The 15,226-nt window shown below is 38.3% G+C and overlaps 2 protein-coding genes across 2 annotated transcripts; both read right to left on the bottom strand.

Moving 5' to 3' along the window:
- Positions 1–1,735: 1,735 nt before the first annotated feature.
- On the bottom strand, positions 1,736–7,125 carry LOC131990081 (transmembrane protein 272-like). The gene is made up of 3 exons (XM_059355477.1): positions 6,987–7,125; positions 4,155–4,337; positions 1,736–2,360 (listed from the first exon to the last, which is right to left on the bottom strand). The coding sequence occupies exons 1-3, from the start codon at positions 7,051–7,053 to the stop codon at positions 2,185–2,187; spliced, it is 426 nt and encodes a 141-aa protein (XP_059211460.1). The 5' UTR covers positions 7,054–7,125; the 3' UTR covers positions 1,736–2,184.
- Positions 7,126–9,833: 2,708 nt separating this feature from the next.
- Positions 9,834–14,719, bottom strand: LOC131990016 (transmembrane protein 272-like). Its single transcript, XM_059355399.1, has 4 exons — positions 14,698–14,719; positions 14,519–14,616; positions 12,205–12,387; positions 9,834–10,439 (listed from the first exon to the last, which is right to left on the bottom strand). Exons 2-4 carry the CDS (start codon positions 14,583–14,585, stop codon positions 10,237–10,239), a joined length of 453 nt encoding a protein of 150 aa, XP_059211382.1. The 5' UTR covers positions 14,586–14,616; positions 14,698–14,719; the 3' UTR covers positions 9,834–10,236.
- Between the last annotated feature and the right edge of the window lie 507 nt (positions 14,720–15,226).

The raw sequence follows: 15,226 nt of genomic DNA, 5'->3' as shown, positions 1-15,226 counted from the left end.
CCTTGCATCCCCCCCCCCCCCCCCCCCCTTTTTTTTCAAGGTATATATTCACAAAGTAAATAACAAAAACATAGGGTAAACAGACAAACATATATACAAGGCAAACTGGTATTCCCCAAATGAGGATCTCCAAGAAAAGGAATAAACAACAAACTAATGACACACAAAAAAAAGATAATAATAATATAATGAGAAAATAAGCGGTGGTGCATGTATGCGTGTTCATGAATCTGTGTGTGTGTGTGTGTGTGTGTGTGTATGCATGTGAGTGTTAGTGTTGGGGAGGGGACCATTTAGTTCATCTCCTTAATTTGATTAAATATTTCCACTGTTTTTACCAGCCTTTCTTTACAGTATAACTTATTCCAAATATGTATTTGTTCCCTATTTCTAAAAGTTTTTCCAAGTCTTTCCATCTCTAAACTTTGTTCTGCTGTTAATACCCATGCTCTTAATTTTGGTGTATTTGATTGTTTCCATGCTTTAGTCACCTGCTTCAGGACGGTTACTCTCAGTAAATTAAAAAAAAAAAGTCCTTTGCTCTTATCTTTCCCTTTAAATAAATACCTAACCAATTTTGTACCTGCAAATGTTCTTTAAACTCAAAAATGTACTTTAGTATTTCCTTAACCCCTTCCCAGTATGTTGTTAATACTGGGCATGTGAAAAGCCTCCTGTTCTCCACATCTTCGCCAACATCCCTTGTCTAATCCAGGGAAGCATTTCTTGAGATTCTTAGGGGTAAAAAAAAATCTCATGCACACTTTCCATGAAAACTCCCGTCAATATTTTGACTGTGGGATTCTGAAGTTTTCACCTAATGCTCTTCTCCACTCTTCTGCTGTTATGTTGATTTTTAAATCTTTTTCCCACTTCTCTTTTATGTTACTCTCTACCTCATTATACTTCTGCAAGATCTTATACGTTATTGACAGGTTTCCTTTGTTTTTATTTCTATTTTGCGTCCTATATTTAATCAGTTCATGCTCTGATGTCCCCTCTTCTAAAAATCTACTCATGTGGCTTCTGACCTGCAGGTACTTAAAGAAATGGATAGATGGGTTTTTTAAGCAGGAATCTGGTCGAAGATGTCTCTACAGAGACAGTTCCCATGTAACATATTTCTGAGCATTTCTCTTTTCAAGCATTTCTCACATGCTTTCTGAGTCAAAGAGAACCCCCACGTTTACTTGTCGGTTGGTAATAAATGTGTAACTTTCTCATGTATATCCTGTTTCCATTCAAAGGGGGGGCAGTGGATGTTTAGGGGGAGACAGCAGGTCAACAATAAATGCCACATAGAAGTAGTGAACATCATCGGAAAGCTGTGAACCTGAAGATTAATTTGAGATGAAGCTCAGCACTGTGTCAAGTTGTTCTGGTCTAAAATATCTAATAAAAAATGACTTACTGAATTATTTATTTATTGAAGCCTATTATGGTGAATAAAGGGTAATAACATTAGTGGACGCTTTCTAAAGTCCAGCCCATGTTCAACTGTGTCCCAGAAGTGCTTGTAAACATAGTAAGAGTATGGCTGGAAATATTCCATTAGGAACTGTTGGAAAAAGGAGAAGACGTAGAGGGAAAAAACAATAAAAAAAATACTCACTTTTTTATTTGTCAAGTATTTAAACCACACAGGAGTACACAAAAATAGTCTTTACCATGTTTATTGATTTGAATTAATTTGTTTATTGAAAACATTCTATATTGTGACTTTATACAGGTGCATCACAATAAATTAGAATATGATAGAAAGGTCTATTTCCAGTAGTTCAAGTCAAATAGCCCCAACCAAGTATTGAGTGCGTATAGATGGACATACTGTTCAGAGGCCAACATTTCCATATTAAACATACTTTTAAAAATTGGTCTTTTGTAATATTAATTTTTTTTAGACACTGGATTTTAGGTCTTCATTAAATGTAAGCCATAATCATTATAATTAGAATTATATGCATCTATGCATTGTGGTATTTCAACCTTTTCAATTTAATTAGTGACATAAATATTTCTATAATATTCTAATTTATTGAGATGCACCTGTAAATCATTATTTAGATATGAAATTACCCATAATGATATAGAAGATTTTGGCAATCTTGTCAAGCCTGACAATGATGCCCCAACCCCCCCAAAACATTTTTTTGGGACTGAATTGTTATTTGTTGCCACCGCTTGTCATTTCACGTGGAAGTAACGACAGAGGGCAAAGACTATTAATGGAGGAACTATGATGTAGGCCAGGTTGGTGGTCCAGAAGGCAAACAGGTAGAGCGTCTTGTTGCAGTACGGATCCACATCTGTTGTCGTCTGGTTGTAGTTGGGTTGATAGATTGAGTAGATCCACCAGTTACCTACAGTAGAGAAACAGAAGCTCATTGTGTGTGTACAGTAAATTATTGTTCTTTCTGCTAACCTTTGTATTTTATTTTGAAAGTCATGTGCCTTCCACAAGCCTCTGAGAATAATCTGAATAAAACAGTCTGAAAAGAACAAGGGATTGTTAGAACTGTGTGTTTATCTCAGTGTTGTAGTGCTGCAGATTGATGTGGAGGTTATAGGGGGACATCTAGTGGCTTGTTGATATTACTCCACCACTCTCTCTCACAATTGTCATGTTTCCATTAGGGTGTTTTACCCTCTCAAATAGGGATGGGTACCTTTCACATTTGAACCGATACGGTACCGATACCCTGTACCTGGGAATCTGTATCGGTACTCAATGGTACCAATTTTCGGTACTTTTGCGTTTGTTTATGTGGTAGTAAATGTTAATTTGTTTAATAATAAAACCTACATTTTTCAATTCAACATATTTATTTCTCAAAATATAAACTTATATCAAAACAACTTATAACTTATTTATATCAAAACAATAGCGTTAAATATAAACCATATATAAACAATAAACCGTTTGGTTTTACATGAATCGGTACTTGGTAGTACTGACGGAATTCGGTCGGTACCTGTAAAAGTACCCATCCCTTCTCTCAAATGTCCGCTCACTCAGCATGTCTCCATAACAAAAAAAGGGCCCTGAGGGAATTTACTCCGGAGGTGACGTATGATCTTCGATCGTTGCATAATCACTTAGCGACAGTTTCAACCGTGACATCACATACACGACAGATTTAACACGGGAGATGCGCCAAACCAGCATCGCTAACTGTGCACAGAGTGTCCGGTGCTTGTGGGTCTGCATGATGAGAGGGCTTATTCTTGACGCTTGTGACTACTCGCTACTTCGCCGGCTTTTACAAATTGGCACTTGTTGTGGCGTCGAGTACTACGTCACATCCTGCTTAGCATATTCTATCCCATCAGCAACCAGGTTTTTTTTCAGGGGAGAGAAATGCCCCTGCTCTTCATCAGGGCCAAAAAACGGCCGGTCAAACAGCCGCTAGGGCTGGCTCGCATTCAAATTCAGTTTCGGCAGGGGAGACATCTCAAAAAATTTGAATATTTTTATCAAACATTTCAGAAAGTGAAACTCATACATTATATAGATTCATTACACATAGAGTGTAATAATTCAAGCCTGTATTTCTTGTAATTTTGATGATTCTGGAACCCCAAAACTCAGTGTCTCAGAAAATCAGAATATTGTGAAAAAGTTCAATATGTGAGTCCTGGGTCAGTGGTGGTTTGGGGCCATGTCCTCTGCTGGTGTTGGTCCACTGAGTTTTCTGAAGTCTAGTCAACATAGCAGCCATCTAGCAGGACATTTTAGAGCTCTTCATGCTTCCACAAGCTCTTTGGAGATGCTGGTTTCAGCTCCATAGGAGTCTATGGGCAGTATTGAGTGTTTGAGTGTATTGAGTGAATATTCAAATTTTCTGAGACACTGAGTTTTGTGTTTTTATTATCTGTAAGCCAGAATCATCAAAATTACTAGAAATACAGGCTTAAATATTTCACTCTATGTGCAATGAATCTATATAATATACAAGTTTCACTTTCTGAAATAATTAACCCAAAAAATATTGACATTTTTCACGATATTCTAATTTTTTGAGATGTACCTGTAGTGGAAATGCACCTAATAACAATGAACAAACAGCCATTCAGTCAGTCAACAATGACAAGGTATTTGTCTTTCTTTCCCTTTACTGCATCGATCAGTCGACCTCTCCAGGACTTGAACTCACCAGTGAAGAACCAGCTGAAGCGGATGAGAAGGTGCATGATGTTGAAGGCCATGCCACAACGGCTGAGGTCATCGGGGCGGCACAGAAAGGAGAGCGCAATGTACAACAGACCCAAGGCTCCCATCACCTCCAAGTAGATGGGGATGAAGGGCTGCTTCGGACAGTCATTTTGGTGCACAGCTCCTGTTAGACAAGTGGACAAAGGTCAAGCTGGATTTTGAGGGAACGAGCCACCATAAACACCATGGTTTCACTTGGGTTTCACTCAGTTTAAACATCATATAGCTTTGACAAAGAACTGGAACAAGCTCAATATATGTGATACTGACAGTTTTGTATTTGATTATTTTATCCAACCTTTAAACTACCTAAAGATAAACTTTAGCTGTTTTCAACACTAATTTACCATTTATTTGTGTTGTGGAAGCCCCCTAAACTAAATTTTTTTTTGTCATGAGTCACTTAGTATGGAAGAGGATTGGGGCCCAGTAGGAGAAAAAATAACTGGAAAATTTCCTCTGGGGAAATTCTGAAAGGGCCACGGGGGCTACTGCCAGTGTGTGTACACTATAATGAGATTCTTCAGAGTTTTCAAACAATTAATTCTAGTAATGTTATGATACTATATTATATACAAGGAGCACACCTACAACAAGCATTCCTTTTCAAGTATTTATTTATACAGCAAGCTATGCCCTTTCAACCTCAAAATGTGTGTGTGTGTGTGTGTGTGAAACATGTGTATCTGGAGGAGTGTGCGCACGTGTGTGTGTAACTAAAATCACAGTTAGCTCAACAGTTAAATCAAGTTAGCTGTGTGTGTGTGCGTGTCTGTCTGTCTGTGTGTGTGTGTGTGTGTGTGTGTGTATGTGTGTGTGGGTGTGTGTGTGTGTGTGTGCCTGGTTCTCTCTTTCTGTGAGAGATGGATGAAAGGATGAAAGGCTTTGGGGTCGACCAATCAGAGCAAACCAATCAACTGAATTAACTGCCGCTGTAGAATGTTCCGGAACAATGAGGGCTGTCCAGAGGTGGACAGACTGGAATTAACTGGCATCGCTTACTGTGCACAGAGTGTGCTTGTTGTGGGGCTTATGTTTGTTGTCGCTTGTGACTACTCGCTACTTCGCCGGCTTTTTACAAATGGTGCATGTTGTTGTGGCTTCTAGTACTACATCACATCCTTCTTAGCGTTCTATCCAATCAACAACCAGGCTTTTTTTTTCAGGGGAGAAAAATGTCCCTGCTCTTCGACAGGACCAAAAAAAGTCCGGTCAAAAGACCACTCAGGACGGCTCATATTCAAATTAGGGGCGTTTTGGCGAGTGAGACCTGCCTCATTCAGGGTATTGGACTGGAATGGAAACATCCCTATTGTCAACCAACCCCATAAGAAAACCCAAACAATTACTAAAAAAAAACACTATTAACACATTATGCACAATTGTGGTAGGGACAACTCAAAATGTCTTTATTTTTTTTAAAAACAATCTAAAATAAAAATGGAATCTGTATACAGTATATGGTTTTTTTTAAGTATCCACTAGATATACATATTGGGAATAAATGGGAGCTCCACATGTTAGTACTGTCTTATGTACAAGTATTGAACTATTTACAGTTTAACAATTGCCCTTGTCCTCTCCCCTCTGCTCTGTGTAAACTGTTTTTTTTTTTTTTTTTGTCACGTGTCTGTTGGTCTCTGCTGAATCATTCATGGCTTTAAATTATGCTGAGGAGTGTAGACATTTTTTTTTTTTTTTTTGCAGGATCTCGTTAGGACTGCTTTGTTTTTAAAATTTATTTTTTATAACTGCTATATGTAGAATAACGTCATTTTGATGACATATCACTCTTTTAAGGGGATGCATATATGAAAAAAAAAATCGCCTAACCCTAAAAAAATTCTAACAAAAGGTTTCTCAGCTGTTTTTTGTAGTATTAGATGTCCTTAATAACATAATAAAAGTTTGCCAAAATCTGACCACTAAGAAGGTGTCATTTTCAAGATAGGCAGGAAGCCACCAACACTAGGCAAAACCATATGAGAAAGGAGAAACCTGTAATTACTGAAGGAAAACTGTACGTGTCTGTGGTGCAAGGTGCTCATGCAGGAAGGCTCACTGGAACTGCACAGATCTTTGTGGTTGTAAATGAAATAAATAATATGAGTGAAGCTAATAAAGTTTTCAGAATAAATGTACCATATATGACCTATATTAATGAGTTGATGAGTTGATGAAAATTATATTTTGACACCAAGTGGCTTGGCTTCTGAGTGGCTTGGAAGATATATTGGTTCTCATAGATTTTATATGGCTGCCATCTCCGATCCACAATCTTAATGAAGTGTCTCCCATCAGAAATTTAAACTACTGGTGATAGAGAGCATGTGGAAAAAATGTGGGGCTTTTGTCCGACGTGTGCCCTTTATTTAGCTCAGCTGCCTGACTAAAAGGAGTAATGGTCATTTTAAAGACCTGGCAATTTTGAAAATGTGGCATTTCTTGGAGTCAAAAATTGGTAAACTTTTAGTATGTTTTTAAGTACATCTGCTACTCCTGTAAACCACTGAGAAACCTTTTGTTGTTTTTTTAGGGTTAAACCATATTTGCACCTCAGCTTAGATTTGGTTAGTTTTCCTCAGGGAAGCCTTTTTCACATCGGAAACTTCCAATTCTAACAATAATTTCTGTTTTTACAGATTCAGTTAGAATGAATGGGCTTCAGACCACAGATAGAAAAAAAGACAATAACCAATAACCAACTTCCTCTATAAATGGATTACAATAATAAACACTCTGAAAGCACCTTTATGAAAGAAAGGTCACTCACCAACGACTATCTCAGCAACGGGCAAGATGCACATAATCAGCTTGGGCCATACTCCTCTCTCTGGCATTTTCAGTAACGCTTAGGTTGAAGCCCAAGAGCTGCAAAAGTTGAGTCTTGAAGGTGTCAGAAGGGCAATACTCAAAAAATGAATTTTTAAACAAAAGACAAGTGCAATATATCTTTCTGTGAGCTGGAACACCCTGATGGCTGGAAAAGAAACTAAAAGCCTTTCAAGAAACAAAGAGCGTATATATATATATACACATATTGCTGACGCGCGTGTGTGTGTGTACACACACATTTCAGTTCCCTCTTCATTGCAAGATAGAGACAGTGTGTTATTTGTTGATTGAGTAAGAGTGACCACCTCAGCATTGACTCAGGGTCTCTACGTGAGGTATCGTATGTCTTGTGGTAAAATAAATGTGTTTTTAGCAGGACTCTGGTCAAAGATGTCTCTGTAGAGATAGTTCCCATGTGAAACATTTCTGAGCATTTCTCTTTTCCAAGCACATTTCATTTTTTCTTTCTGAGTAAAAAAAAAAAATGTTTACTTGCCATGAGCATCAAACTGTTGTTTCATTCAAATAACTTCATTTCTCAACCCTCAGGACAGGTTGAGCGCATTTTATGCGCTTTTCATTCTTCATTTGTTAATAGTTTTGGCTGAGTTCATGCATTTGCATGAATTTTGGCAAGATTGCGTATTTTTATTTGCTATTGTTATTTCCAGCTCAGCTCCTGCAGTAAGGCTAAAATACACTGTACAAACAATAGTCACACTCTGAAGGTTGAGCGTGTAAAATGTGCCATTGAAACCCATTCAAAATGCAATTTAGATTTTTTTTCCCCCCGATTTTTTAAAAGCATAATACATGCATTTTATTAAATCTTGGTGTCAATCATTTTGACCATATTCAGCATATAGAGAACAAACGATTGCAATGCGATTTATACACACAATCTATACACACAAGCATGAACTGCTTAAAAAAAAAAATTAAAAATGGGTCATCTTGAATCACATCAAAGATGCAGTAAGTGTTTTATAGAGTTGCAGACGTTGTAGTGTGGCATGTAATGTACAAATACATGCTTCCTCCGGGCACTGCACTAGTCATAATAGTAACAGGATACTAGAAAATTTCCTCTGGGGAAATTCTGAAAGGGCCACAGGGGCTTCTGCCGGTGTGTGTACACTATGAGATTCTTCAGAGATTTCAAACAATTAATACTAGTAATGTTATAATACTACATAATATACAAGGAGCACACCTACAACAAGCATTCCTCTTCAAGTATTTATTCATACAGCAACCTATGACCTTTAACCTCAAAATGTGTGTGTATGTGAAACATTTGTATCCGGAGGAGTGTGCGCGCCTACGCGCGCGCGTGCGTGCGTGTGTGTGTGTGTGTGTATCTTTAACTGTTGTTACATTAATGACCAGTGTGTGTGTGTGCGTGCGTGTATCTTTTACTGTTATTACATTAAATGACCAGTGTGTGTGTGCGTGCATGTATCTTTAACTGTTATTACATTAAATGACCAGTGTGTGTGTGCGTGCGTGTATCTTTAACTGTTATTACATTAACTGACCAGTGTGTGCGTGCGTGCGTGTATCTGTAACTGTAACTGTAATCATATCAAAGCATCAAAGCATTGGGGTCGACCAATCAGAGCAGAGCAATCAACGGAATTAACAGCTGTGGAATCTTCTGGCACAGTGAAAGCAGCCAGAGGTGGGCAGAGTGGAATTTCTGGCCTTGAACAGAAAGCATTTTTGGCAAAACCATAATACCTATCATTGATCCGACTTCACTTTGAGCGTCCTGAGTTCTTCCTGAACGTCTACATATGTTTTTTTTTTTTCAGAAAAATGAAAAAAATAGCTTTGTTAGAGCGGTCTAAAATAACTGTTCCATCACCCTTTGTCAGAAATCTTCCTGCGTTTTTAATATGGGAGCCAATGAGGCTGTTGGTGTGTGTTGGTGGCGCATCTGTGCGTCCTACACCCAAACTATAACTCTGACAGCTTTACCAGAGGATTGTGAGTGAGAAGACAAATTTTCGCCCCGAGCAATGGTCCCTACAGCTATTGCTGTATGGGACCGGTGCGATTGCACCGTGGCCCTAATTATAGGTGAGGTGTCATCTCTGGCCTCTGGTCTGCAGTGTTGGATTGTAAATAGTTTTTTCAAGTACCGCACTTTATAAGGGTGAAGTGAGGTAATTTGGGACACTTTTGTTCATTTTAGAGCTTGTTATGTATCAACGTGATATTTCTGTAAAGATGATATATTGCCAAGTAGAATATTTTAGAAACTTTTGGACCTTCAAACACATCAAGAACCCCGACCTCACTCTGACGACATGTTCAGGCAAACTGAGACAATTGAAGACAAAATGTATTCCATTTTTTAAATTTGTTTTTTAAGTTAAATGCTTCCAATTCGGACGTTGCTCTATTTGTCCTTCAAATTGGAAAAATGTGATTCTTCACAAGCATTTTTACCAATCACCACAGTTTCGACGTGGGCACGCAAGATTAGTATTAACAACAGTAACAATAGTCCAGTGTAGTCAAATCAAATTATTGTCTCAATCTGATTACTCTGCATTTGTGTACATGCTTGTAAACATAGTCAGAGTATGGCTGGAAAAAATGTTTTCCCTCTACGTCTTCTTTTTAGATTTTGTCCAAAAGTTCCTAATGGAATAAGAAAATACTCACTTTTTTATTTGTCAAGTATTTAAACCACACAGGAGTACACAAAAATAGACTTTACCATGTTTATTAATTTGACAATTTTGTTTATTGAAAACATGCTATATTGTGACTATATACAGGTGCATCGCAATAAATTAGAATATGATGGAAAAGTCCATTTCCAGTAGTTCAAGTCAAATAGCCCCAACTAAGTCTTGAGTCATATAGATGGACATACTTTTCAGAGGCCAACATTTCCATATTAAACATACTTTTAAAAATTGGTCTTTTGTAATATTACATTTTTTTAGACACTGGATTTTAGGTCTTCGTTAAATGTAAGCCACAATCATTATAATTAGAATAAATTAAATAAATAAAGACATGAAATGTTTCATTCTGTGTGTAATGCATCTATGTATTGTGGTATTTCAACTTTTTGAATTGAATTAGTGACATAAACATTTCTATGATATTATAATTTATTGAGATGCACCTGTAACTCATCATCATCAAAACATTTTTTTGGGACTGAATTGTTATACGTTGCCACCGCTTGTGATTTCACGTGGAAGGTGACGAGGGCAGCACATGGCAAAGACTATTAACGGAGGAACTATGATGTAGGCCAGGTTGGTGGTCCAGAAGGCAAACAGGTAGAGCGTCTTGTTGCAGTACGGATCCACATCTGTTGTCGTCTGGTTGTAGTTGGGTTGATAGATTGAGTAGATCCACCAGTTACCTACAGTAGAGAAACAGAAGCTCACTGTGTGTACAGTAAATTATTGTTCTTTCTGCTAACCTTTGTATTTTATTTTGAAAGTCATGTGCCTCCCACAAGCCCCTGAGAATAATCCCAATAAAACAGTCTGAAAAGAACAAGGGATTGTTAGAACTGATGTGTTTATCTCAGTGTTGTAGAGCTGCAGATTGATGTGGAGGTTATAGGGGGACATCTAGCGGCTTGTTGATATTACTCCACAACTTTCTCCCACAATTGTCGTGTTTCCATTAGGGTTTTTTACCCTCTCAAATGGCATGTCTCCATAACAAAAAAAGGGCCCCAGAGGGATTTACGAGACTCCGGAGGTGAGGTATGGTCTTCGATCGTTGCTTAATCGCTTAGCGACAGTTTCAACCGTGACATCACATACATGACTGATTTAACACGGGAGACACGCCAAACATTCATGCTAACTGTACACAAAGTGTCCTCCGCTGATCATAAACAAACCGGCATCACTAACTGTGCACAGAGTGTCCGGTGCTTGTTGTAAACAAACAGAGCAAAGGCGAAAAGCCAGCACAGATCTTTCCAGCAATATATCGGGACATTTGCGGGACAACATGATGAAAGGGCTTATTCTTGTCACTTGTGAAAATGGCCGGTCAAACAGTCGCTAGGGCTGGCTCGCATTCAAATTAGGAACGTTTCAGCGAGGGAGACCCGCCTCATTCCTGGTATTCGACTATACAGGTACATCTAAAAAAAATTAGAATATCGTGAAAAAGTTCAATATTTTTTGTCAATTATTTCAGAAAGTGAAACTCATACATTATATGGATTCATTATGCATAGAGTGAAATATTTCAAGCCTGTTTTTCTTGTAATTTTGATTATTCTGGCTTAGAGGTAAAGAAAACACAAGAAAATTTGATTATTGTGAAGAAGTTCAATATGTGAGTCCTCAGTCAGTGGTGGTTTGGGGCCATGTCCTCTGCTGCTGTTAGTCCACTGTGTTTTCTGAAGTCCACAGTCAACATAGCAGCCATCTAGCAGGACAATTTAGAGTCTTCATGCTTCCACAAGCTCTTTGGAGATGCTGGTTTCATTTTCCAGCAGGACTTGGCACCTGTCCACACTGGCAAAGGTACCAAAAGCTGCTTCAATGACCATGGTGTTACTGGGCTGGACTGGCCAGCAAACTGGGCTGACCTGAACCCCATAAGAGTCTATGGGCTGTTGTCAAGAGGAAGCTGAGAGACACCAGATGACCTGAAGGCTGCTATAAAAGCAACATGGTGCTGGAGGCTGATCTTCTCCATGCCACCAAGTATTACTGCAGTAATTCATGCTAAAGGAGCCCAACCAAGTATTGAGTGTATAGAAATGAGGATACTTTTCAGAAGCATGACATTTGTGTTTAAAATATCCTTTTTTTATTGATCTTATGTAATATTCAAATTTTCTGAAACATTGAGTTTTGTGTTTTCATTATCTGTAAGCCAGAATCATCAAAATTACTAGAAAAACAGGCTTGAAATATTCCACTTTATGCGTAACGAATCTATATAATATACAAGTTTCACACTCTGAAATAATTGACCCAAAAAATATTGACATTTTTCACGATATTCTAATTTTTTTGAGATGTACCTGTAGTGGAAACACACCTAATAACAATGAACAAACAGCCATTCATTCAGTCAGTCAACAATGACAAAGTATTTGTCTTTCTATCCCTTTACTGCATCAATCAGTCGACCTCTCCAGCACTTGAACTCACCAGTGAAGAACCAGCCGAAGCGGATGAGAAGGTACACGATGTTGAAGGCCATGCCACAACGGCTGAGTTCATCGGGGCGGCACAGAAAAAAGAGCGCACCATAAAACAGACCCAAGGCTCCCATCACCTCCAAGTAGATGGGGATGAAGGGCTGCTTCGGGCAGTCATTTTGGTGCACAGCTCCTGTTAGACAAGTGGACAAAGATCAAGCTGGATTTTGAGGGAACGCAACTGTGTAACTGAAATTACATAAAGTTACCTGTGTGTGTGTGTGTGTATCTGTAATCACATAAAGTCTGTCTGTCTGTGTGTGTGTGTGTGTGTGTGTGTGTGTGTGTGCCTGGTTCTCTCTTTCTGTGAGAGATGGATGAAAGGATGAAAGACTTTGGGGTCGACCAATCAGAGCAGACCACTCAACGGAATTAACTGCCGCCGTAGAATGTCCCGGAACAATGAGGGCAGCCAGAGGTGGACAGACTGGAATTAACTGGCATCACTTACTGTGCACAGTGTGCTTGTTGTGGGGATCTCTATGAACACCCTAAGGCGAAGAGCCGGCACAGATATTTCCAGCAATATATCGGGGATTTGCGGGACTGCACTATGTTAGGGGCTTATGTTTTTTGTCGGTTGTGACTACTTGCTGCTTCGCCGGCTTTTACAAATGGTGCGTGTTGTTGTGGCTTCTAGTACTACGTCACATCCTGCTTAGCATTCTATCCAATCAGCAAGCAGACTTTTTCAGGGGAGAAAAACGGCCCTGCTTTTTGACAGGGCCAAAAAAAAGTCAAAAGACCACTCAGGACGGCTCATATTCAAATTAGGGGTGTTTCGGCGAGTGAGACCTGCCTCATTCAGGGTATTGGACTGTAATGGAAACATCCCTATTGTCAACCAATTCCATAAGAAAACCCAAACAATTACACAATTACTAAAAAAAAACACAACACTATTAACACATTATGCACAATTGTGGTAGGGACAACTCAAAATGTCTTTATTTTTTTAAAAACAACCTAAAATAAAAATGGAATCTGTATACAGTCTGTTTTCTCCAAAGTATAAGTATTGAACTATTTACAGTTTAACAATCGCCCTTGTCCTCTCCACCCTGCCCTGTGTAAACGGATTTATTTATTTTTTGTCACGTGACTGTTGGTTTCTGCTGAATCATTCATGGCTTTAAAGTTATGCTGAGGAGTGTAGACATTTTTTTTTATTTTTTTTTGCAGGATCTCAGTTCTGCTTTCTTTTTTAAATTATTTTTTTTATAAATTTCATATGTAGAATAACGTGATTTTGATGACATATCACTCTTTTGAGGGGGGTGCATTTTTTTTTTTTAAATCGCCTAACCCTAAAAAAATTCTAACAAAAGGTTTCTCAGCTGTTTTTTGTAGTATTAGATGTCCTTAATAACACACTAAAAGTTTTCCAAAATCTGACCACTAGGAAGGTGTCATTTTCAAGATAGGCAGGAAGCCACCAACACTAGGCAAAGCCATATGAGAAAAGGAGAAATCTGTAATTACTGAAGGAAAACTGTACGTGTCTGTGGTGCAAGGTGCTCATGCAGGAAGGCTCACTGGAACTGCACAGATCTTTGTGGTTGTAAATGTAATAAATAATACGAGTGAATAATAGAAAAAGTTAAATAAGCTAATAAAGTTTTCAGAATATATGTACCGTATATGACCTATATTAATGAGTTAGAAATTACGTAAATACATGGCCAAAATGAACATATCTATTGGATCAAATAATCATCTAGTGATATTCTCAATAGCTTTTAATGATTCCATGACCCAAAAAATATATATTTTGACACCAAGATTGACCTTCTGAGTGGCTTGGAAGATATATTGGTTCTCATAGATTTTATATGGCTGCCATCTCGATCCACAATCTTGATGAAGTGGTTCCCATCAAAAATTTACACTTCTGGTGATAGAGAGCATGTGGAAAAAATGTGGGGCTTTTGTCCAATGTGTCCCCTTTATTCCTTTAGTGTGCTTTTAAGTACATCTGCTACTCCTGTAAACCACTGAGAAACCTTTTGTTAGAATTTTTGTTTTAGGGTTAAACCATATTTGCACCTCAGCTTAGATTTGGTTAGTTTTCCTCAAGGAAGCCTTTATCACATCGGAAACTTCCAATTCTAACAATAATTTCTGTTTTTACAGATTCAGTTAGAATGAATGGGCTTCAGACCACAGATAGAAAAAAAGACAATAACCAATAACCAACTTCCTCTATAAATGGATTACAATAATAAACACTCTGAAAGCACCTTTATGAAAGAAAGGTCACTCACCAACTACTATCTCAGCAACGGGCAAGATGCACATAATCACCTTGGGCCATACTCCTCTCTCTGGCATTTTCTGTAACGCTTAGGTTGAAGCCCAAGAGCTGCAAAAGTTGCGTCTTGAAGGTGTCAGAAGGGCAATACTCAAAAAATGAATTTTTAAACAAAAGACAAGTGCACTATACCTTTCTGTGAGCTGGATCTCCCTGATGGCTGGAAAAGAAAGTGAAGCCTTTCAAGAAACAAAGAACGTATACACATATTGCTGACACGTGTGTGTGTGTGTGTGTGTGTGTGTACATCCTGTTTGAACATTTCAGTTCCCTCTTCATTGCAAGATAGAGACAGTGTGTTATTTGTTGATTGAGTAAGAGTGACCACCTCAGCATTGACTCAGGGTCTCTACATGAGGTATCGTATGTCTTGTGGTAAAATAGATGTGTTTTTAGCAGGACTCTGGTCAAAGATGTCTCTGTAGAGACAGTTCCCATGTGAAACATTTCTGAGCATTTCTCTTTTCAAGCACATTTCATTTCTTCTTTCTGAGTAAAAAAATTGTGTACTTGACATGAGCATCTGACTGCCTTCCTTCAGTAAACTGTTGTTTCCTTCAAATATCTCAATTTCTCAACCCTCAGGGCCGGTTGAGGGCAGGATTAATCTTGCTAAAAAAACATCTATTTTACCACAAGACATACAATACCTCACGTAGGG

Source organism: Centropristis striata, chromosome 17 (genome assembly GCF_030273125.1).
Source record: "Centropristis striata isolate RG_2023a ecotype Rhode Island chromosome 17, C.striata_1.0, whole genome shotgun sequence".
Taxonomy (NCBI): domain Eukaryota; kingdom Metazoa; phylum Chordata; class Actinopteri; order Perciformes; family Serranidae; genus Centropristis; species Centropristis striata.
This window is presented reverse-complemented; position numbering and strand designations above follow the sequence as displayed.

What these genes read in the sequence shown, in the direction of transcription:
- LOC131990016 (XM_059355399.1), bottom strand. Translation starts at nt 14,585, where the DNA reads ATGCCAGAGAGAGGAGTATGGCCCAAGGTGATTATGTGCATCTTGCCC. An exon ending in CGTTGCTGAGATAGTAGTTG is followed by an intron (nt 12,388 to 14,518) that starts GTGAGTGACCTT and finishes CTTGTCTAACAG; the next exon opens with GAGCTGTGCACCAAAATGAC. An exon ending in CTTCGGCTGGTTCTTCACTG is followed by an intron (nt 10,440 to 12,204) that starts GTGAGTTCAAGT and finishes TCTCTACTGTAG; the next exon opens with GTAACTGGTGGATCTACTCA.
- LOC131990081 (XM_059355477.1), bottom strand. Translation starts at nt 7,053, where the DNA reads ATGCCAGAGAGAGGAGTATGGCCCAAGCTGATTATGTGCATCTTGCCC. An exon ending in CGTTGCTGAGATAGTCGTTG is followed by an intron (nt 4,338 to 6,986) that starts GTGAGTGACCTT and finishes CTTGTCTAACAG; the next exon opens with GAGCTGTGCACCAAAATGAC. An exon ending in CTTCAGCTGGTTCTTCACTG is followed by an intron (nt 2,361 to 4,154) that starts GTGAGTTCAAGT and finishes TCTCTACTGTAG; the next exon opens with GTAACTGGTGGATCTACTCA.